This window comes from Acromyrmex echinatior, chromosome 2 (assembly GCF_024713525.1).
Source record: "Acromyrmex echinatior isolate Ae372 chromosome 2, ASM2471352v2, whole genome shotgun sequence".
Lineage (NCBI taxonomy): Eukaryota > Metazoa > Arthropoda > Insecta > Hymenoptera > Formicidae > Acromyrmex > Acromyrmex echinatior.
The window spans coordinates 7,141,190-7,167,409 of NC_141853.1; the positions used below are offsets into that span (position 1 = coordinate 7,141,190).

The window sequence follows — 26,220 nt, forward strand, 5'->3', positions numbered from 1 at the left end:
ACAATTAATTGCGGTACAGTTATGCGTGTTTCTGGCAAGTGTGTGCTAAGAGAGAATTAATTGCACCGTATATAGATTGCTAGGTAGAATTATCTGAGACTGTCGTATATCTAGATTACACGCATAGCCGTCGACGATATATTTTCCATTGCGGTGTCCGTAATTACTATACGAGCAATGTATTTTACGTTAAGCGTGCGCGAATTACGAATTTCTGGCTGATTAATTCACGTTCGTACACGCAAATTTTCGTGCAAAACTAGCGCAAGTTACACATTAAATATTATCTAAGTTTCTTCTCTAATCAGTTATTAGTCATCAGTTATAGACATCCTTTGCCATTCTGAGCATATAAAAGTACATTTTAGCTTGTCATAGCAGCCAAAGTCACATCCGAATGTATTTTATGACTAAATTAAATTCTTCTTCTCTTAAAGTTATTTTGATATGTATTTGATCAATGTATACTGAAAGTAAAGAAAGCTTGTATTTTTTATTATACATATATATAGCATGGTTATTGTAGAATAATATATTAAACGTAAAAAATGCTTTATTTATTTAATTCATTAATTTATTTATATTAGGTGTTGGAATTAATTCGTAGCGTTTTTTAATGAAAGAATGTTATTTATTTCACATGAGCATTAAAAAATACATTAATGAAAGTACTTCCCATCACTTGTAAAACGCTACGAATTAATTCCAACACCTAATAATATAAACTTAAATTTTTTTAAATTAACAAACACGTTATCAAATTTTAAAAACTCTGATATTTTGTCCTAACATTTAAAAAAAAGTTATCTGTATGCACATGCATAAAGAATGGATTTAATCCGCAAGTAAATTTATACGTAGATAGCGAGTGTTGCATGATTGCGACGATGTGGAATCGACTGTTGTAAGATTATAAGAAATATTGTAGCACGGTACAAAATATGCTGGTGATCATGTTTGTCTCGATATTTACATTTGCTGATGCGATGTCATTGAACTGCGCGACTGTCACGCATTTACATATGCGGCCACCCTTATGCGTGGTACCATATACGAATACAATATATTGTCGCTGTTTGACACCTCTGTCGATTGGAAACGATACGAATATATGTCCTACGTGTTTGTTGGCCGCTTATCAGTAAGGGTGGTGGGACACGACGCGAGGTACAATCGTTGCCTCGCTATGCTAAACTTTGATTCCACGTACTTGATATACAAATGTAATCTATTGTGTATACGTGTGCAGCCAGTTCTATTGACCTTTCAGTAAAGTAGATAAGTTGATAATATGTCTATTCCGTTCTGAAAATTTATGTAATTTTCTCTAGAAATCGACATTTAACGATCAATGATTTTTTATCGAATTATTCTCTTACGATTTCCTTTAATTTAATTACTATTTTATCGCTATACTATAATATATCAATTTATTGAAATTTATTGAAACGTAATTCTGATAAATATGATTTCTTTCTTTATAAAAAGTTTAACAATTTTTGCAAAATAGAAGGTAGGATAAACTCTATTAACGTAACAGGCGATATTGCAATTATGTTATCAGACGTCGGCATTTTCTTACAAGTTTCTTAATGAATAATACATTTGGCGAAGGGGAAAGACCCCTTCAAGTTTCTACACAGCGTGTTATTTATCGGTGTGGTCAATAAGGAATGCATCCCTATAGGAGTTTTCACTTCCTTCCTCGAGGACAGACTACAAATGCGAGTGTTGGATACTAATGCGTTTTCGGTACCAGGTAACTGTAAGGTTCCATTATCGTTAGTGCTACCCAAGATTAATGACGTGTAGATTTAAACGATGTTCGACGTTAAACGAGGATATTAGATTCCAATGTTTCCTTAGAAAGTACTTAAAAAAAAGAGAGATAGCTTTCATTTCAGATAGCTTTCGTCTCTAAATGTATAGTATCCTTTAATAACGAGTATTAGAATGATGCGGATCTTTGGAAAGCAATCAACCGAATGTGATGGTTCTAAATCGCGTTTTATGGATTACAGATATGTACTAGTGACAATGTCGCAACTTTATTACCATATTACGAGATATGGGCGCCTATTCGCAATATAATCTTAGCGGTTGTAACCAATTATGGGAAGCAATTCTGATGTTCAGTTTATGTTCGATCGTAAGCGATTCACAATTTCGACCAGAAATGTAGTAATGAAATGTAATGCATGGCATAAATAAAATTTCTTACCAGTGTGACTTCGTATTAACATATATCATATATTTATATTATAATATTTTTGTGGGAGATTTAAAGATACTACACAATACAGTTTTTTAAAGGATATCTTAGAGACGTCCAGAGAATATCCTACTTCTTCCCTGAAACGTTCCTCGGAGAATTGTATTGTGTGGAATGTAAACGAAATACTTGAAATAAAACCAAGCAGTGACTTGCTATTTAAACTCATATATTTTGTCTTACATACAAGTAAACACAGCAAGAAGTATTATTAACGGCTTTATCTTTTTGGGACCCGGCTCGTTTCTTAAAACTTACATATATTACACACACAAACACACATATATTTAGGCATATTTTTATCTCTACTTTCTCGAAGTATATTCTCGAATGTAATTATGATTTTTATTCACACATTATATAAGTACACTGTTAAATATATAGTGTCAAATTTAATTTAATGTGAATCGCCACTGTTCTTACTATATATATCGTTATATATCGTTATTTTTTTACTAAAACGATAATTAAATTTGGCACTATATCATGTCAATTTGGCATTGTATAGTGTCAAATTAATACTGTTTAGTGTCAAATATAACCATTGTTTTAGTATAAAATAACGATATGATTGAGTAGAAGCAGTGGCTCACATTAAGTTAAATTTGACACTTTAGATTTAATAGTGTAGAGTTATACAGACATGCTACATAATTAATTATATAATTAAATAAAATTATTATATAATAATATGAAACTATTTATATATTAGTATTACGACAGTATTTCTGTTGCATTTTGTTTATTCGCGAAATCGTTCACAATATCGAACTGCATTGTAACTGTTACGACTGGAATTTATCGATTACTTACGCGTCTGTCGATCGACTTACAATGAACACGACTTTGTTGGTAAATAGGAGAGTAGGTTATCCTGTTATCCTATTTCTCAACGTTATCAAATGACAGAAGACACATAGCGCACTGTCATTGACATTGTGTATGCCTTGCAATTGTAGTCAATTTTATTTGTTACTACAACTTGTCATTGAGGACATTTTTATTGACTGCATTGGTATTTTCATCGAAAAACGAAGCATATCAGTGACATATTATATTTCACTCATCTAAACAAATCTAACTTCTCCGCTTGTTATTAATTTATTTTATCTTTGTCAATATCAGTTATTTTTATAAATATTGCAAAAGTTAATTTTGATAAAAAAAGACAATTCTATGAGTCCTTAAAATAAGTATATACGTACAAAATGTCACAAATGTTTCTGTATGCCATACATAGCATACTTTGCACTGTGCACGAATATGTCCATACATGGTAACGGTTTGTCAGCAAATTTGATAGTATTTGTCGAAACAGGATTCCTGTATACTCCTAAAACGCTGACTAAGCTCAATCATGATTTTATCAACGTGTTTTCGAAGTTTCAGTACTTTTCCCGATCAGATCAACACCTGCATTGATACAGTCGATGCAGCAATTTCAAAAAGCTTCAGTAGCTTACACAGACAGAATACTAAGAAACATTTCCTCAGAACTCTGTTAAATTGATACGAAAAGAAACTTCGAAATTTTTAAAGAATATTAAATCGATTGACTTGCATGTGTATTCACGAAAAAATGTATTCACGAAAGAATGGTTTCATGAAGTATCTGACAATGTAACTAGTTACAGATCTGAAAATAATTTTGATAAATCAAAAATTAAAATAATTATGTAGTAGTATGTTCAAGCTAATTACTATGGAATATCAAAACTTTTTGCAGTGTTATACTAATTATGCTCGTGCAAAGAAATCACATCTCTTTATGTTTTATATGTTTACACATTTTATGCTCACAATAAAGACATATAATTGTTGTTATCACATACACAATAACCGCGAATAACGTACGTTCCTGAATTAGAGACGCCAATGCGATGGTCCGCGATCTTCCGTAGAAAACTCCGAGGAAAGCCGTGAAAGAGACAGGGTGATGCATTTTTACAGAGACCGCCCACGTGGAAAAAGGCGGATGCTGGTAAGCCACGATAAGCGTTAATGGGCCACCGCCGGGCTTCATAAAAGTTATTAAATTCCTGTCAAAAGCTGTACTTTTACGGAAGCGACCATTAGAAGAGCGAGAAGAGAAACTCACCTGGCACGATCGAGGGCGAGCATCACCGTCCGCGGTCGATCCAAGAACGTATTCGTAAATAGCTTTCGTGATATCGACCAAACTTTAACTACCCGCGGACGTGGAAACGGCAAGTTCTGCAAAAGTTCAAGATGCGACGCGCTTTACGAGACTTTATCCTGCGTCTTGTCGTAGCGCGGTGAGGCATGGCCTCTAAATTCTGCATGTCATGGAAGACATGTTATCTTATCACATGGGCTTTTACAGTGCACGTTTCCTGAATGTAGATTCCAATTTCCAAAGTTTAGCGGACAAAGATGTCGAAATGTGGCACAAGGTTTATTGATTTTAACAATTCTCAAAATAGATGCAGTCTATAAAGAAAATATTAGAATAATTTTGTCTGCAGTATAATTTTATTTTTTAATGAAATGTAAGCTCTCACATATATTATTGAAATGACTTATTCGATATATTGAGACATTTTGTGAATAGATATAAAGAATTTTAATTCTCTATCTATTTCTGTTTTTATTATTTTCTATTTTTAACGTCTTTATTTTGTAAGTACGATGTCAATCAAAAGAGAAATTATTCAGACATGATCTAAATTCTTTTTAGAATCAATCTTCTGTTTTGAAACTTTAGAATATTTTTTTTTGTTGCTTAAAGTAAATGTTATACAGTTTTGACTATAATAAATATATTAAATATAATTCAGATTGGAAAATAAAATTCGTATTTGTGTATCAGATATTAAATATTAAAGACTCTGGGCCATTAAAAATATAAGACCTGTAGTGCACCTAATTGGAACAAGTAATCAGCGCTAAGGCGATAGCTAGTTCGATAATTTACAACAGATTTTGGAAGCAGTCCTTTCGCTACCTTGTGCGACATTATTCTTACTTTATCCCTTGATAAATTAAAGAACCCTGAAAATTTTCGCGCCAAGTACCGAAACTATTAAATCTTAATAAAAAATCAACTATCAGACGCAGGCGCCCACGCTCGGCATTTATACCGTCGTAAATTCTGTGTCGTTTAATATCGTGCATACATCCAAATGACTATGAAAAATGCATAGAAACTCTCTCGCCCACCGCCGCGCGTTACTTGATAAAATATATGTCGGTCGTAATTCCGTATGCCGAAAAAATCCACAGCGATGCAGGTAAGCGAAAGCATGGATTTACAGCGTCAGCTTCCTCGTCACGACATGACGGATTTAGCTTGCACTTATCCTATCTTAAATGGGCTTATCTTAAATGGATTCCAAACGATGCTGTGATGCTTGCGATCAGTGTTTGCCAAGTATGGATGAATCTGACAACGAACAACGTGTTCATTCACCAAATATTTAACAAATACAAGCATACCGTAATCACGTGATAAATTTTATTTATACATATAAGCGGTATCGTGTACGATTGCAAAAAGGATGCAACATTTGTTTTGACTTATCAAATATTTATCGAATACATACGTCCGCATAACATACGTTGTATTTAGAATCGTTCAATTATTTAAGATGGATATACTAATAAATAATTGGTCATGTAACACGTTAATTAAATTCTTCTGTTAAATTAGATAACAATCAGAGCTTTAATTATCGAATGATGCTGATACGCATTGATTTTTTTTTTTACGATTGACATAAATATATCTAATATAACAAACGAGAAATATATTTGCATTAGTTCATTATTTGATAAAATTTATATATTTGACTTTATAAATGAGCATCATATATAAAATGGTTTGAAATGGTCATAAACTTCTTTCTTTGAAACGTTCTTCCTGAGGTTCAGTAGTGCGCAACCAGATGCTGATCCGCTCTTCGGACTGGTTTATTTGCTATCATAAAGTCGATCGTACAAGAAGATATTTGTAAAATAAATTTTATTTGCTCTAGGATTATTTATCGTGATATCTATACGTTTGTGATTTCGTGCCGAGAAAAAAGTCGCAACCATAATCCCATGGGTGGAATTTTATAGTCGCATATGCTTACAGGTTGCTCCACAATAGTACATGTAATTCGGACGATTGCAGTTCGTAGAACTATTAATCAACGGTCTAAGGAGAAAGGCGATGCAATTTGTAACTCGTTTTGTCGTCGTGGACGCACCAGATTTCCTGCAAAGGATGAGCGATAGGACACTAGGGCTTTATCCCAATTACCCAAGTTTGGACGTAAAATTTCATAGGAAAATACGTTTTTGCACCAGTGATTACGGAGAAATATAATATTTACCTACTTGGATAGTGTTTACAGCTTCGTATTAAACGCGGGAAAAATCTCGTTATCTTTGCATGTACCAGATTATTCTCTCTAGTATATGCAATAAAGTTTGCAACTATCGTTAAAAACATATTTTTCACTTAAATCTGCAAAGAAAATTTTTATTCCCGTATCATGGAAGGTCTATAAAAATTATGAAAACTGTAACTTTTACAGTTCAATCACATTTTGCACGTACGTTTTATTAACTTGCATCGTCACGTGTCCAATTAGCCTTTGTAACATCCTATAACACCGTGCAACGACATTGCAATATCGTTCTATTTGCAGCGTGATATTTCGGCATCGAAAAAAATAAAATTACGTGTTTCACAATTCCATTTTCGCGAGCGTGTCACGCTTTTTAGCCGCGTGCGTAATAATCTGGCCGTGACGTGTAGCTCAACGCGCTGACCGCTATCGGTGAATTATTTTTCTGTACTGTAGGCAATGGCTTCTGGTATACTATATATATACGTAAAGACGAAATATGGCGTATCGTATAACAGTTGCACGTATATTGACCAGCTTAATAACGTGGCGGGTCCAGCAGTTACCTTGACTACCTACCGGGTGGTGGAACCCTCAGGCTTAAGATAAAGTCCTGATAGCCGATGGATATAATCGTAAACTCGATATGTAATGTACGGCCGAAGAAATGACGATCTCGGGAGACCAATTTCTTTGAGAAAACTTAGGGAGTCATTGGCAGCCATTTCTAGGCGAACGTTTCTGCTTTTCCTCTGTCAGTTGAATAAGCAGGCAGCATACAGGACGCACACGATTGCTTATCATAACGCGCGGCTTGAATATTCACAAATACGACTTTATACAGAATCGAATTTTAAATCAGGATTGTGCAGGGCACACATTTTTCACACACTATGGAAAACTCTCGAAGACCGAACGACTAAAGCGATTATATGCACGAAGAACATTTTCGGTATATCGCGTGTCGTAAAAGGCGTTACTTTAAGATTACGCTTTATGCATTGTGCGCTTTATTGTTATTATAATCGAAGAGTGATTCAGATCGGATCTGCACGGAAATTTTACATTTTCAAGGGTTTTCTCTGCTCGAAGTAATATATCGAAATAATATCCTTCTTGTATATTGAAGTTGCGTACCAACTTTTATCTCAAGATAAATGAGTGAGTCTAGTAATACCGAAATAAAGCCATTGCGCGATATATTGAAACTGTGCTGTCACAGTATATTTACATCCCCGAAGTATCTTTTACGCCGCGTGTCACGGAAAACCGAGATGGTGAGAATGCAAGTAGGACACTCCGCCTTAAGCTCAGTCAACACAGCCGCCCGGTATTGAAAAATGCTAGTATGATTTATTGCGGTGCTTCATCGTTTATCCTGTCTCTACGTTCTTTAGGCACACAGACGGCTCTAGCGATTTTATTCTCACGGGACTAATCACAATCGTGAACTTCCTAAATCTTTGTAAGTATATAAAAAAAAGTATTAAAATGATATATTACTTTGCGAATTGATGGTGAAAATATTGTGAATTGCGTGAAGTACAATACTTGCGAAAACGTATCTATGAGAAGATATCTACTACAAAAATTTTTTTAATATTGATGATACTAATTTAGAATTTCTTTATTATTTATATACCGATTATTTTTATTAAAGTCATATATATATATATATATACATATATATTAGTTTTGATTTTAGAAGATACATTTTTAATTAGTGTAATGAAAATGAGAAAAATTTAAAATATTTCTCTTGATAATGAAATTACACTGACATACATAAAAATAATTTTCTATTCTAATGATATCTCACACATTATTATCGTGTAATATTTTACTTTTACAATTCTTCAAATTTTTTATACATATATATATATATAAAATACTTTATTAAAACTATAATAAAAGCACATATACTCATGTAAAAAAGTAGCAAAGCTATCTAAATCTGCCTCTATACATTAAGATGTAAATCATATTTGCTCTGTACATATTGCAAAAGTTAAGATTAAAATTTCTTTAATTTCTCTTTGAAGACTGCTCTCGCAAGCGCAAATAGCGTCGCTCATGCACGGAAGCAGTGAGCATGTTTAATCCATTTGTATTGCATTTCTCGTATTTTCCATCTACCATGTTTAGACTTCAAAATACCGAATGTAAAATATAAATACGAAAATATTCTACCTGCGAACCGATATATCGTTATCGATCCATGGATTATTTCAGTAACCCTCAGACGTGAAAAATCCTTTTTGGAATTTTTCTTTCGTTCTAGATGCGTATATCTCGAAATAAAATACAAAATGTATCTGCCTATTGATGGAAAAAACTGGATTTGCAAACAGCACAACCGTTGAGTAAATTCAAGCTAAAATTCAAATTTTCGTGGTACACAATCGAACGATTGGATGAAATGAAAGTGAATGTTTTTTTTTTGTAAAATTTAAAATTCTATAAAATAACATTTAGTATGTGCCGCAATGTAAATTACGCGATGCTTTCGATATATGAAATTTTAACTCATTATTATTTCAGTTATCGCGCGTTGTTGTACAAAATTGGAAAATTATTTTTATTACAAATTATCCATTAATTTAATTTCATTATGAATAATTGGGATTTTTCGCGTCATTTTCATCGCGTTAATTAAGACAAAAATGTAAAAGTAATAGCTCGTGTCCTCATTTTTTTTTCGTTCACCTCACATGAACTTCATTTGAATTATTAATTGGCACATATGACTTCTACCTTTATTCGCTGCTCATTGTAGTCAAAATTGCCGTTTCAAACAAGAGAGGAAATGCTTTTTCGTAAACCGGAAGCGGCCGCAATTACGTGAACGTAATTATACATTCCGGCAAGACTATGCCCATTTTCGTTGGCCGTACTCCTTCGTGTCTAGTCGCCACGGCAAGCACGAATATACACGTTATTAAAGAGGATTTACTACTTTACCGTCTAAAAGAGGATTTGATGGTTGCTTGTGACGGAGAGCCGGCTGGCATCACTCGACTACATAATCACGAGCATTTCACTCCCCGTATTTATCGCGCTTCCTGACAACGCAAAGCCTCGTCGACGTTTGATGCAAGTTGTTATCCCAATTAAAGCGTCGGTAAGCATACGCTTTGCATGGCCCTTCTGACCCTTCGGTTCGTCTTCATGCTTGTTATTTTGATTATCTGTCTTTGCACGTAACGATGTCAGGGAGGAGCTTAATAGAGACGCCAATGATTATCGACATACAAAATTTCCAATAACTTTATATTATATCTTTGAAATGCGTGAATCTTGAATTTTTTATAAATCTTTTTATAATTTATAAAGTAAAATTTATTAATATATATTGTAAGATTATTTAATATATCATTACCATATTTTTTAACCTTTTTTATATTTTTCATACATTTAAACATAAATAACAAAAATTATTTAATCCATTGCTAACATTACATAGACATGTATATATATATATATTTTAATTTGTTTTACCTTAAAATAAAACCGTAAATATTTTACTTATATTTATTTTTGCAATGTTGCAACCTCTTACGTATCGTGTCCCAATGGAAATCTTAGAAGTTAGAAACAAATTTAAAAGACTATTACAAAGAGAAAGGACAAAACTTTTACAAGATTTTTACAAGATTTTTAGATTTAACAAAAATATTAGCTTCGATAAAGTAAAATCAAGTAAACAAAATGATCAACGACAAATTTATTATACTCGTACATCGAAAAAAGAAATTGACATTCAGCAAAATGTATTTTTAATATGCTTAAAACGTAATAATGTAGCGCAGAATCTGATCACTCAAGAATCTGCAACAAGACAGTAACATGGAAGTTACTTGAGGTAAAGGGATGAGTTTCAAAAAAAGCTCTCTGATCGCGCAAGAAGTGTAGCTTGTGCGTCCTCTTTCTGAAAAGTGGCTGCGCGCATCGAGAGTACTCGAGAGCTCGTGGGAAAAGAATACAAGTCCATCCGGTTAAACTAGGCGAAGCAGAAAAAAAGAGTCTGTTTTACAACCTTCTCCTCCCCCCCCCCCTCCTCATCGCTCTCCCCCGATCTTGTGTAAGCTCCCGCATTGTCTTGCGGAAACAAAAGACAGGTAGCTTATGCCCCGCATTCAAAAGCACACAAAGTTCAGTCTCAAGTGCCTCTCGTGCTGTATTTCTTCGACCACCACCCGCGCACCTTTCTCTTTCCGCTCATCTTACGTCTCGGCATACTTTTTCGCTCGTCTGCTCGTTGTCCACTATCTCTGCTAGCTTTCTTTCGAACAGAGACAACTCTTCTTCTTCTTATTTCTTCTTGTGTACGTCATCCTTGGTTTTTTCCTATCTATATTTTTTTTTATTTGTATATTCCCTCTGTACCTTAACTCGCTCTAACTCTAAACTTCATCTTTCTCGCCTTCAAATTTCTCTCATTCTCTTGTATAACTTCATACCACCTTCACTCTTCTCGCGTGCTCGTGCTCGCCCGTCTTGGCGAAGAAGTCTCGTGGATGAAGTTTCGCGTCGCCGCCTTGGTCGAAGTCTTCTTTCTTCAGTGTTGTCTGAAGAAACACCGCAAGTTCTTGTCCCACACTAATAAATACAGTTTCGTGTACTGGGATATTTCCCATAGCGTGCAATATATCGTTTTTTGACAGACATTTTGAAACATGTAGTAAACACTGATCTTTTTCCTCACGAGACTAGTAGTATTTTAGTATTTCATTGCCCTGTTTCTTTCTTCTTGTAATTCTGTCATAATTTGGGATATAAGAAGAAATAATTGATAAAGTTTTATAAGCTATTGCGAATTAATCTTTAATTAATCGTGTACAGTGTTTTCTAATAAAATATTAATTTGTTATAGTTAAATTTAAATTTTGAAACTTTATTTTTATGACGGGCAGAGTCAGGAAGATGCATGTGAAATCGCATTGCTTCAGTCATATTGTCTGCCTTTCTACAGCTTTAGCCGAATCTCATTACTATTCATTAACTTTTAACGTCTAATGGATCACGGTACGTCGTCTACTCTTGCTAAGCCGGACAGAGAAAGATCGTCAATCCGTTGGAAAAATTCCTAATTAAATCTGGAGCGCAGTTAATCAATTTAATAACGTTTCTCACATTATCATTAAATGATGACGCGATGATAAAGAAATGATGCGCTTTACTTTAAATTAAAAGCATTATCAGTTTGATGTAATGCTTATTTTGATGAAGTAACAGAGATGCGAAAATGTCGAATTTCGACTGTTGCGCTAAATCGAAAAAATTATTAAAACCACTGCTATATTAAAGCGAAAAGTAATAATACTCGATAAATCTTCCATGCATATCGCGATTTGGAACGTCAAAGCTCACATAAACATTGATATACGCAATGGAAAAATTACTAAAACCATTGCTATTTTAAATACAAAAAAGTAATAATGCTCGATAAATCTTTCTCGCACTACCACAACTCGAACATTTAAATGTTCGGCTATTATTCCCGTTTCACTTATGTATCTCCATTTACGGAATTACACTGTGCGAACGATACGAATTTCCATTCGTTGATTTCGATTCGCCGTAGGATAAACAGGAATCGTTATTTACTCGCTTGTCGTGTGAAAAATGTGATACTTGAAAAATCAGATAACCCCCCCCCCCACACACACACACACACACACACACACACACACACACGGACGCGAGCGATAATACGCGCGGGGAATTTAATTTCCACATAACTGGTGAGCGCTTATCCATCTATTTCACTGGTTTTTTTTCCGAAGTCTACCTCGTGTTTCCCTTTCGAAGTACGCTGTCACTCACTGGCGAGATATTAAAAGACCGTTCGTCAAATGCAACACGCATCGTAAAACAATCTTGGCCGCTCGTAAGCGAAACTTCATAATATTATCGCGCTTCAATTGCTCGTTATCGTTGCGTCGCGTATAATTATATACCTACCTGTATTCGCGAGCTGGCGTGGCTGCTTATATAGTTAACGTCATTCGCGGTAAATCATCGTTCGCATGTCCCGCGATACTTATATAATACCATTAGCAAGATAAAAGAGAACAAGAAAAAAAGATAGGATTATTATAACGTTCATTACGAGAGTGCGCGATTCATATTTTGTATGAGTGCAGTTGCGGAGGAATACTTGTAACCGACACTCGCATTTACAAGTATTTATTATTGCTGTCGTCGACTCCTTAATTAAGGGTACGCTTGTCTGCTCGTAGTCTCATTTACTCGACGACCGTAACTAAAAGATCAACTTTCCTGTACCTTGAAAACTATGGAAGCTGCTTAACAATAATCCATTAAGGATTGCGTTACGTGCTTACAATGTTTTCACTCTGATCAGCTCTGTAACTTTCGCATCAATTGATGTTTTAAGCACGATAATGTTTAATTAATTAGTCAATTAATAACAATAAATTTATTAGTGAAGATCTATTACTTTATTCCTAGTAAAGAAATTTTTTAATTTTTTATTAATTGTTTTCGCATAATCTTCAAATTGATAATTTAACATTTATGCGTTACATTAAAGAGGTTTTCGCGCTACTTCCTCAATCAATGGACAGTTTATTCGTAATAATACGTAAAACAATTAAAATAATGAAATAAAAAGATTACTAACAATATCTTACATAATTATATAACATACATAATTATTGTTATTATAAATAATTATTGTTAATTTTATATATTACTAAATATTTTCAAAATGATAAAATAAAAGTTGTAAGATGCTCACTTGATATACATATATGTATCGTCCATTTGACATATATTCTAGCTTTTTTCATCAAAGAATATAAATTTCTTGTAAACTGTACGATCAATTTAAATAAAACGAGAACAAATTTAAGTGTTTACTTTAATTATAATAATTTTTTAATTTCTATCTTATCAAGTGTCTCAATTTAAAAGAGAATAACTACAGAATAAGGTTACATGTTCAACTTGTAATGTAAAATTCTATAAATTTAGGATTAAATATCTTCAAAAAGGTATGGTAAAAGTCAATGAAATTTCTTTCTAGATACTATTGATATTATTAACATTTGTATTACATGTATATTATAGACTTATCTTATATTTCATCAAACGCGAGAACCTCTTTAAACGCATAATAAAATAACATTCATTAAAACTAAACAAAAATAACATACGGAAACAACGGTTTTGAATATCTAAAAATTTTGTTAAATCCGAAAATAATTTTGTTAAATCATCAAAATGGTATAGGATGCTCAAACTGGTTGCTATAACATTAAAACTTTTTGTAGCACACTAAGAAACCCATTTAATTGAATCAATCAAGGATTTGTCTGCCCATATTCAAACAAGAAATTAATTGATGCAATAAAATAATTTAGTTGAAGCAAATCATTTGATTATTATAACATTTCACTTGTTTCTGATAAACATTGACATCTGATAAAGTTGTTTACAATAACCAAATGTTTGATTTCAACCAAATTATTTTATTGCGTCAACTAAAGATTTGTTTGCCCATATCCAAACAAGAAATTAATTGATTCAACTAAATGAGTTTCTCAATGCATTGCTCATCATGCTTAAATTCCTTACATAATTACTTTATAATTTAATTTCACGAAATTATTTTCTGATTTGTATCTACCTACATTTTTAAATACTTCAACAAAATCATTTTTTTCTGTGTGCATATTGTACATGAATATTTCTAATGAAGGAAGGAGTGAGGAAAAAATACAATACATTTGTATAGTACAATATAGAATAGAACACAAAGCGAAGCTTTCAACTTGCGATGATTTCGTTTCATTGTTGATACATTTTATTATTCATTTTCGCGCCTCTGTAATATTACAGCCAAGGGAAAGCATTCGCGTTCAATTCGCTTTATTAGCTTTGACTCACCTACTTTCTGGCATAAGGGTTGATAGCTTATCCATAAGATTATCTGATATAAAAGCTAGCTATACCTGCTGCAGAGTCGATGGGTGCACGACCGCATAACGAAAGGACCGAGTAATACGCCCGCGCGCGCATTGTTGCGGTTATCCGACGGCACGCTTGCTTTGCAGTCCATGCGCCACAGCATTAATGAACATTCACCTACGTCCTCTGATAAGAAAGTAAAGCAATATTAAATAATAGTAGGTACACAGTTATGAGATAATCGCTGATATAATAAATTAATAATAAATTCCGCTCGTTTTATAGAATGAGAAGAAAACAGGTCATATGAAATGAGCTCAAAATTAGATGAAAAATAATTTATCATTCGTTAAATATAATATATAATATATAAATTAATGACAATTTTAATTTGATTTAATTATTCTTATTGTTAACCAAATAATTATAAAATTTACACGTTAATATAAGTAACAAATTAATAAAATAAAATATAAATATATAAAACGTTGGAACAAATAAATATCTACATATACATTAGTCTTTAAAGAAATGATTTTAAAATTATAACATAGTGTAGTGTAATAGTTTATAATTCTTTCTCTAATAAAGAAGTAACAGATTCAAAAAGGGTGTTCCATTGAAGTTCATTTACTTGATAGATGTTTATAAGTACGTATGTTTGATTGAGGAAACGTACAACATCATGACAATATTGTAATTGTACTTAACAATACGATAAAATTTGTCATATAAATGCGGTATATTTGAATTCATTGAATTTACGAACGCGCAACAAACATTGTCCAGTTTTACAGTAAATTCTTTCCTTTTCTTTTCTTTTGTGTACATTGACAAGCGAAATAATTGTACCAGCGGACACAACAACGACATGTCTTAATCACCAGGTTTCTACGTCGATTGTGGTAACGGAGAAAAAATTTCTCGCTCATCGAACGACGAAACAATTTGCCTGAATTGATGATTTTTTTCAACCAAAGTACATGTCGGAGAAAATTCATTAGCATGTATTACCAATTCAATGGCCGTAGGTTTTCATTCGCATATATTACGTAACGTTTTATATACATTTTATACACGTTGTCGAAAACACCACTGTTTTTCTGGACAATGAGTTTTTTACATAAGAAGATACTGCGACAATCACCGACTTGTGACATACATTTACACTTGAATAAACTACATATAGTGCGTCGTTGAAAGTTGAACGCAGTTCACCGCGCTGAGATCTTTGTTTAAAATTTCCGTTCAAAGATAAATACGTTTCTTCCATAAGTAGAAAACGGTGTCAAAAAGTACTTTCAAAAGTCCATATATTCCGTGCGAATTATTTACACAGAGAAAAATTTTCTGGTTAAACTATCGAAAAGGTCCAACCAAAATGGTATTGCTGAGGTTATGATAATCAAAAAATATAATGACCAGAAATTCTGTTTGGCCTCATCTAATTGGTTTAACCAGAACATTGTCCTCATTACAGGATATTGTTTAAGTATTAGTCGATAACTCAACTTTTCTCATAAACATTTGTATTTATTTTTAAATAGTGCCATGTGTACTACTAAAATCGTATTCAAATCCAATTATACAATAATAACATAATGCACAAATCATGAGAGTCGTTAGATCCAGGCTCTTGCAAAATTCTAAGCTAAAAGTTCGCATAACACGCAAAGCAATAGCCAATTTCGAAGAGAGAAAGTAATACAGGTCTTGAAATAACGATTTTAATATTCTAAAATTACCCGGAAGAATCGCTATCGTCGGTCACAATTTCAAAAAATGTCTAATTTATTGGTTTGCAACGGTGGTAAATCACTTCCACTTAGTCTGACCAGAACAGCCCGTATCTACTGTGTGTTTTATATGCCTCATTCATCCTCGAACGCAATCGCGTGGGCGAATGAAAAACACAGACACGTATACACCGCGTCTTCTACAGACGGGTCTTTTTCATACGCCGTATGCTTCAACAAGAACATCGCATTTTTCTTCAGCTATCTTATTCGTCGCACCTTTGAACTGAAGAAGAGAAGACTCGAGAAAATATCTTTCTAAAGTGCGTTGTCACGTCTACATATTTTACATGTCGGAAAGAATGTATCGGATTACAACTGAAGCAAATATAGTTCTTTAAAGATGCCTATTATCTTGATGTATCACATTTAATGGCTGCGTTCTGTTATTTACCTCAAATACTGAAAATCTATGGTATGGTACATAACGTAAACTATAGATTTGCAATGCTTTCAGTGAACATATATAACGCATCTAATTATTGAATGAAATAAAAAAAGAAAGAAAACTTTAAAAGTATAATTGACTTTTTTATTATTTATCTTATCAAAATAAATTATTTTTATTAGAATTATTTCGCCAAATTTATTAAAATTCTTTAATATAACTATAATATGAACAAATTTGCAATTTACGTAAACGTATAATGCGCGTAATTTCTCAAACATTTTCCGCTGGTAAAAAAGTGATTTTATCGCTAATTCAAAAAAGTCAACTTAATCATGCTGACGCAGAAGAACTTATTATTCCAATCAATTCCTCATTAAATTGTCAAACAAATACTCGTTGTCATCTCGAGATCGGAATCGACGCGTCCTAATTTCTGGCCATCCATCCAGAAATTCAATCGTATTGCAATCGCGCAGGCTGAATGAAAAATCGAAACACCTGAGCGACGTCGCGTGACGGGAATACGACGCGAAACACGTCGCTCCGAAAATCACCCGTCGCGAACGACCGAAACATAAAAGCCGGGTCAAGAGAACCCTGCGGACGGCTTCGAAGAATACACTGTCTCTCAGATACTCGACGGTCACCTCGTAACTGGGATGGGCCAAGAGAGCTAGTGAATAGTAATCTGCGCGGAGCGCACTGCCTTATAAAGCAAAGACCTACCGCGTTGCGGGATGACGTGTGCCATTTCTATGCAAACTATATGTATGTATGCAGGTGGTAGCGCCGGGCTACACGTTTAAGGCGGCGGATAGGCAGACGTAATGCCCTGATGCAGGCTAGCATTTTGGTTGCTGTTATATATACAGCAACTCCTCCTTGCCGTCTGAAACACCATTGCTTTACCTCTCTCAGGTTCTATTCGTCACCTTTTACGTTCTTGCTCCACCCGTCCTCTTCATGCTCTTACGTCCTCGTCAATTGACGAGACTAACCCTTCGCCTTATCTTTGATCCTCCTACTCGTTTTCTAGTTTGCTATTTTTACTTTCGTTTTGTTCCTCGTTGCAACTTCACACTCAATCGTTCTTTCTCCCCTCGCCCCCCCTCCTTTCTTTCTCTCTCTTTCTTTCTCTCTTTTTATTTTTCTTTCTGACGTTCAACTTCGTTGCTTCACTCGTCGTCTTACTTTGTCGACATCGATGGAACATAGCTGTTCGAACGACATGAAACAGAAGGAAAAAAGAATACTCTGTCAGATGCATGAAGCCGTTTATTGATTTCCTAACGAACAGGAAGTTATCACGAGGTGGACTCTATATTTTGAATTCCGACTGCCGGATGTTAATCCTGACGTCGGAAGGACCAAGTGCAGACCTTTCTGAGATTGAATATTTCCGTCCAATATTTCCGTCTTTATTTCCTTTTTACTATTTTATTTGAATATGTAAGGCTTTTTTTGAGTTGCATTGAAAATATGATAAGGGCCCCCTTTCAGGCAGTGACTCTGTGCTCTATTTTTGTTGGGGGTGACACGACCAAAATCGACCAAACACTAACAAGCCCAGCTTGGCTGTCACACCCGGAAAGAGGGGTTGGGAGGAAGAGAGGGAAAGAGAGAGAGAGAGAGAGAGAGAGAGAGAAAGAGAGAGAAACACATATGCGTGCACGGAGTCAGCAGGGCTAAATTACACGTTCGATAAAATAAGCACGAGGGCACACAAAGCGTGCCCGTGAAACGCTCAGCCGCACGCGCGCGGATTCCTTTGTCCGCAACCGAGCGAACGTGTTTTTCAGGAATTCACGCATTTGGGCGCCCCGATTGCTTTTGCCTGCGTATATGCATCCGCGCGCGCGGCCCACTTGCCCCTTTCACCATAGCAAAACGCGAATTCCCTTTGTTTTCTTGAGGCCTCCATTATGCTTTCAAACATGGATAATCGACTGAAGGCAAGTCGTGCGCAATCGTAAAATGAGTAAATAAAATATTGTTATACAATGAGCAAATGAAATAAGAATAAATTACTGTCGATCTATTACTCTTTTTTTTATGATGCTGTGAGTGCAGAGCGTTTCGTCTATTTATTTGTGTAATCGTTATCAATTTAGATTCTCCAATTCACTATTCTTAAAGCTATTCTTAAAACTCATGCATAGAAAACTTGAATTCAACAATTGATTCAATATACTTGATCAAAAAAGAAGCATTTTTCAACGTTTGAATTTTACAATAGAAAGAAATTTAGATATTTTCGATATGTTCATTGATTGTTAAACTATTTTAATATTTTACTTCGGTATAATAATGTCAAATTAATAGGTCAACTTAATATTAAATAGTATATTAGAACGACAAAATAAAATGTTTGAAATTATAAAATATTTACATAACACATATTTTCAGTAAATTGTGTAAATATTTTTAGTTGAGTAACTAAGTTGACGTATTAATTTAATTCCTATATTGAAGTAAAATATAGTGCAATTTAGGAACATGTTGGAAATATTTAAATTTCTATTGCAAACTGTGAACATCAAAAAACGCTTTTTTTTTCTCATATAGGATTCTATTGTTTTTAGAAACGATTTTAGAGATTTGTTTTTTAGAACTGTCCATTACGGAGTAGTGCAGCATCCAACTAACCAGCGAATAGTAAACTATACGTAAAACCTTCGTACGCTAGATTCGTGCTGGGGTTAATGGAAAGATTCTATCCGGCGTAGATTGATAACGTAGCAATGGAGCCAGTTTTCATTGCCTCGAATCTTTGAAGTATTTAAAACGAAAAGTGAATTCCCCAATGCTCGACGCACACACATACACACACATACACACACACACCCATACAAATCTGTATTCCATAATTTACCTGATAATTTACCGCGGGGATTATTACATGATGGATGCTGAACACAGAGTCCGCTACAATCGTACATTCTGTATTACCGTAGCGTTGTAATTAATTATTTTCATTCATTATGCCGCATACAATGATGTTTGCTAGCATTAAATTAGACAACGGAAACTCGCAGCAGCGAATACCTGATGCTTCGATCTAAATAATTCGCTTCTGGTTAAATAAAGTGTTGAAACTTCGTTATCGTAAAATAAGTGCAACATTCAATGCACGCAAAATTGATTAACTGGCACGATATGCAGAATAACGTGGAAGACTGTAAATAAATATCAGACTATTGTTTAAAATGAGATTAGCGTCAGATTACCATGACCGCATGTGCATGTTTGCAAGAAAAATATCACTTTCGGACTTTAAGTAACTAGCAATGTGATTTATATATTTTTTCCTTCTCGTTTCATTAAATAACGCGTTTTTAACGAAGTTTTTGTTTAACTTCACCTAACTTTACGTCCGGAGATTAAATTTCCCGTTTATTTGCCGTTTCTTTTTACATGCGGTTAAAAGACTTTTCGAAATTTGGCATCCGTGGAAACCCTCGTATTTCCAGTTCCGCCTCGATACTTTGATGAATACGAGTAGCAGCCAAACACGCGCTCGGTACTTTCAGGCTTCCAGAACTCGATTTGCCGCCACACCTATATACAAGATAGAATCGAGATGCAAGGCGTTTAGAATGCCGAACTTTTCCACGGCCGAATCGAATCTCTGGTGAAAGGAAGACCCACGTGAGAGTGGTAACGTGGATGCCTTCCTCTCACGGATCATGCAAGTTGAACTTTCCTTCGTAACATACCTGTTTTCTTGAATTAAAGATATTTGTACGGATACACGTTACCATTCATGCTACATATCTTATTTCGCGCGCACTTAACAAAGCAATGATTTTACACCGCATTGTTACCATTTCGTGATAATAAATTTTCGGTTTTATATGAACAATAGAATGTGTAACGCAAGACAAAATGGTCGGTAATAATAAAGATATTTCTTTTATATGATTAGTTCTGACAATGAGAAAGATTCTCATTTCATCCTGCATCCTGCAGTTTCGATTAAACAAAGAGTCATATTGGAATTCAATACTTTTCACATTTATAATTTTAAATCTATTTTCTTTTAGGAAAGAGAAAGAAAAAAAGAGAAATGCAGTTTCTGATTTAACGAGCGTTATGCAGTTTTAATAACTACTTAATTTAGACAATCATATCTGATTTTTTAACTCAAGACTTATCGAAAATTTGATTTCTAACTTAGAACTGTTACAAGCAGTTGTCGAAGATGTCAATATCTGAAATTAGATTAATTTGACCTATGTAAAGCTTTCCAATTTAGAAATCTGAGAAAAAAATCTTTTAGTTCTTCAAACACACTGAATAAGATTCAATCCAATTTAAATCAAAATTGAATATATATTAGAATATTATGTATGGGATAAGAATAATGACAAGGTAGAATCTTTATGTTCATTGTACGAACATGTATTGTGCTTCTTAAAAGATGTAGATCGGTATTCCCAGTCGGTTCTTATATTTAAGATCGTCTTAAGTAGTCTTAAGATATCGTAAGCCAATCACAGAGCAGCATTAACATCTTAAGACATTACTTAAGATGGTTTTAAGAACCTTTTGTAAATACCAGCCTTAATATCTATTTTATAATTTTTTTTTTTTAAATAATGAAAAAAATTGATACACATTTTATATTCGATAAAATTTGCAAAAATCTCTCCAGCCGAAACTTGATTTGGAAGTTTCTTCTTTTTGGCGCAAAACTATGAGTGTTGAAAGATTCGTTCCGTAGTAATTCCGAGGATAACATGAATAAAGTTTTGCAAATGCGACATGGACCGTCGCGTTTTCGAGAGCGTATCGCGTCTGCGCCCAGCCACGCATATCTTTTTTCCCCTTTTCTTCTCTTTTTTTATACGAACGCGTTCGCATGGCGTAAAAGGCATGTACGTCCGTTATGTATCCATGGATTATTCAAATGAGGTCAGGACGAGAAGCAGGCACATTCGAGCTTACCACACCAGCAGCGCAGTCTCCTTGAATTGTAATCTGCTGTCGAGGGCAAACATCCTAAATCACCTGCGCTGCCCGGAAATAGGTCGTATCCATGAAAATTTTAACAAAGCGTGCGTGTATGAAGGAAAAAAATTCTTTTATTCTTTCGACTGTATCAACAAATACTGTGAATTTCGTCTGTTGCGAGTGGCGAGGTGTGCACTCGCATTATTTAAACGATGCGAAAGATCACAATCAAAATACTATCGCTTTCGATATCGTGGATATGCATCATGTATCGCAATCAAGTAAAAACCATACTATGCAATTTTTTTTTTAATGGACATAGAATGCGGAAAACAATGGCCCACGAGAGTCAAAACATACCTAAAGTAAAAACCAAATTTTAAACCATCACCAACCATTTTAAACCGCACATTAAATTACAAGGTGCAATCATTCTTGATGAATCAATAAAATTTTTATTTTTCATAAATTTATTGGGATATAACCTACCCTGAGCCTAATAATATAAGATCCAGCCTAAATGGCACATGTTTAAATTTATTACTTAAAAACGGTTCTTTATGCTTAGAATATGCTTAAAAAAGTGTTCCATAGGAAGTAGATGAAAAGGGGCTAGAGAATTTGAATCAGCAACACGTTTATTTAATGTAACAAAAACTTGTGACGAAGTGCATATATGAGCCATTTTTATGACAAACTTGCTTCAAAGTTTGTCAGGTATACATTATTTTATATAATATATTATAATATTCGACTTCTTAGCTATGGAAAAATAACAAATAAATCGATCTTTTATAATAAATTTATTGTTTTAGAAATAAACTCTTATTAAATAATGTCCATTTATGTGATTATTGTTATATGACCATTATATAAATAAAGTAATATTATTTGTTAGTTATGTGTGGGACTTACAGAGGATAACGATTTTCAATGCTACAAATTTTATTAGGTGTTGGAATTAATTCGTAGCGTTTTTTAATGAAAGAATGTTATTTATTTCACATGAGCATTAAAAAATACATTAATGAAAGTACTTCCCATCACTTGTAAAACGCTACGAATTAATTCCAACACCTAATAAGAAACTAAAATTGCATTCAAATTATTAGAACTTTCTAAAAATTAAAAGATTAATTTTAGACCAGTAAGTCAGAGATTTGTATTATATTGTATTATAATGTTTAAGAAAAAAGTAAATCTTAAGGAATTTCTTTTTATGATTGATGATCCTTTTAAAACTGACTTATGTAAAAAGATAATATTTAGTTTCTTTGTTACTTTTAATTTATTTTTTATTTAAGTCTTATTATATTCATATGAATGTAAAGACTCAATGTTAGAGTTAAAAATTTTCTTTCGTTTATTTACAGATATTCTATCTAGAAGATACTTTTCATTTTTGTGAGTAAATGGAATAGAAATTATATTTTATTACACTTAGTTTATTTCAATAAATAGAATTAAAAAAAAATAAAATTGATTAGGTGGACCTACTTTGACTCAAGAATTTTTTTCCGTATTCCTGCATGCACTGTTCAAATAATATCGCAAGACGTTATGGCAATGTGCAAACTGCTTCATAACTCGCACGGTACATTTCCCTGGTGATTTACATCGAAGGAAATGAGCAAAGCACGTGAGAATACAGGTCGTCTTCTTAAAAAATTTAATAACAAGGGTAATTCAGAAAGGGCCCAAGCGTGGAAAGTAGTTTCTAATTCACGAGGGTTGGGGTAAAACAAGCGGAATTCAGGCTTGGTTCCGCGTTTGTTTTCTCCCATCGTTCCACCTTTAACTTTTATTTTTCTTTGTCTTGATAAAAAAGTTTGCTGCCGACGGCGGAGCTGGCGATAGCCTCGCTCTGTAATTGCGGCGTCGTTTGTCGAGTTTCTCCCTTGCCAAGACAATCAACTTAATTAAATTACTGTGATTATACCCGCTGGTCATCTTTCTTCTCTTAGATCGACGTGTGCCCTACAACATCCCGTCGGATTGGAAGGCCCTTTGGTTCAGCAATCTCGACGAACTGCAGAGAGTGAACGAGGCGAACGACAACAACACCGTTTCTAATATCACGGTACAACTGGGCGGCACTGCCTTCCTGCACTGCAAAGTTCGCAATTTGGCAGAGAGGACCGTTTCCGATGCCGAGGTAAGAAAGCAACTATGTATAACCCTTTGAGCTGTTGCGAGAAACTTTTAAAAGAAGCGACGATTTTCAACGAATTTTAGGCGAATCGATGTCATAATCGAAGCTTTCAAGTACGATGATTTCTCTGGGATGATTATTGTACCTTTTTTTGGTAGATGCGATTCTCTTCTAGAAATCCTTATTGTACTTTTTTATACCTCATAAAGAAAAACGTAACATAAATTCATATTTTCATGTAGAGCTATCTTGACATCTACAAGGTGAAATAAATTGCAATGTATTGATATACTCCAAGATGCAGCAAATATATTTGAAATAATTACTCATCGATGCGGATATATATGTTTAATTATCACGACCATTACGAAGCAAAAGAAGCTGCTATGATATATCTATATGTACTTCAAGATGTAACTAATTTATTTGAAATAATTATCCACCGAAGCGAATATTTAATTATATATGTTTAATTAACATTAAATATATTATATAATATATTATTCGTTTCTTGGCGGGAATCGAAAAAATATCAGTAGAACATTTATAAAATTCGATAGAGGTATGAAATTGTCATAATCGATAAATTTTCTTCTAATTTTTATTAGAAATATTTTCCGATTTCAACGATTTACTTAGAGTATTAGAATAGAATATATTTAGTATCTTCTTTAGATTTAGGGAAAACGCTTTTATTTCATGATACTTTATTCTAAATCGTTTACGTAGGGATAACACGTATATGAGAAGTTATGCTAATGCCTACGCAATAACAACACGAACGTAGTACATGGTTAATCTTGTCCGTGTAACCGTAGAACAACTCCATACAAATTTATTCATGTACACAAGCGTAATGGCCTCCTTTCGCACATCCTCTCTGACGCTTCGAAGTGGTAAGGCGATCAATGATCGCGACGCATTGAATCCTGCTGAGAGCACGGCAATCGATATGCGATTCCACAGAAACGACGAGCTCGTATTGGGTACAGATAGATGCAGTAATGGCGTCTGCTTCAGATGTCTTTATCAAGCCTCCGACTTTTTCCAAAAGATCAATTTTATCTCTCATCATCCTTATTTCGATTGACCATCAATATCTTATATTAAGATGGAAGAGTAAAAAACGATGCTAGAGACATCTCTTCTACGGGTCACGATTGCATCATCTTATATTTGGCATCGATACGTTAAATCGCTCATAGGACCGTGCAAGATTGATGTCGGCAAAAAGCCGATGACCGCGACAAATCTGCCCCAATTCGAAAGGACATCCTTGTAACGACGACGATTTGGTACGAGAACTTAGAAACTTTCACGTAATAGTAGCGAACTAAACTCACACAGTATTAACCATCGTAGCTTTCATCATTATAGACTTTATAGGATCAGATATCAATGACCAAAAGTCTGTTATTGTTCAATATTATCGAATAACAATGGTGTTTCCGAACTTTCTATTTTAAACCTTCATCTCGACATCAAATCCAACAGACTTTGATGATGTATAATTGATACGTCCACAACGAAATCTCTATAGTTTATATGAAATTTAATTAAATTTTATTGGGGATGTATTATTCCTTTTTTTAACAATAGTATATCTATGTTTATTTCGATTTCTAATTTCGGAAATGTTTATCGGAGCAATTAATTAATTAATTTGTTTACTATTATTTTATATAATTTGACTATCATTTTGTTTAATTATGATTTCTAAATTGTAATGCAAGATATCGCGCTTACATCGCGAAATTTCATATTTTACTGCAAAACAACGAACTCGCTTGTATTTACAAAACGTCGAAATTCTCAATTTTAACGAAATTTAACTCTGATAAATTACAAGTTGAAATAATTAAATTATATTATTAACGAATGTTATTTGATGGTTAGATAATTTACAAACTCTGTTCATATAATTTCAAATGAGAAAATATCAGCTTATGAAGCTTTATGACTCATCTAATTAAACTTCAATAGCTGGAATGGAGGAAAAATAATATCTTATAATTTCAAAATTATTTTCCAACACAATGTAATGTGTGAGAGTAATAAAATAAACGGTATAATATCGATCTGTTTTATGAAAGATTTGTTGGAAAATTATTGAAAAAATTAGTGGATTTTTCAGAGAAATTTTACTTGACTACAAGTAGATCTAAGATAAAATATATATCAATTATATTAGAGATCAATTTATTCATAAATTTATAATTTATAATTTACTGTTTATTTTGATATACGCTATACATTAACAATAATTAGTAATCAAATGATGCTTATTAAATAGACTGAAGGATTTATGATGCCAAAAGAAAACTTTACATTTTTGTTTTGTTATTATTATATATACAGTTTTATTA

The 26,220-nt window shown here is 33.6% G+C and overlaps 1 protein-coding gene across 5 annotated transcripts in view; it reads left to right on the forward strand.

The window, feature by feature from the left end:
• The window catches only part of dpr12 (defective proboscis extension response 12), a 294,159-nt gene that overhangs the window by 151,743 nt on the left and 116,196 nt on the right, over nucleotides 1-26,220 (forward strand). For all 5 annotated transcript variants that reach the window (XM_011069767.2, XM_011069770.2, XM_087416828.1 and 2 more), the window contains one exon: nucleotides 23,667-23,857. In XM_011069767.2, the coding sequence (XP_011068069.1) occupies nucleotides 23,667-23,857 (191 nt within the window). The remainder of the gene's footprint in view (nucleotides 1-23,666; nucleotides 23,858-26,220) is intronic.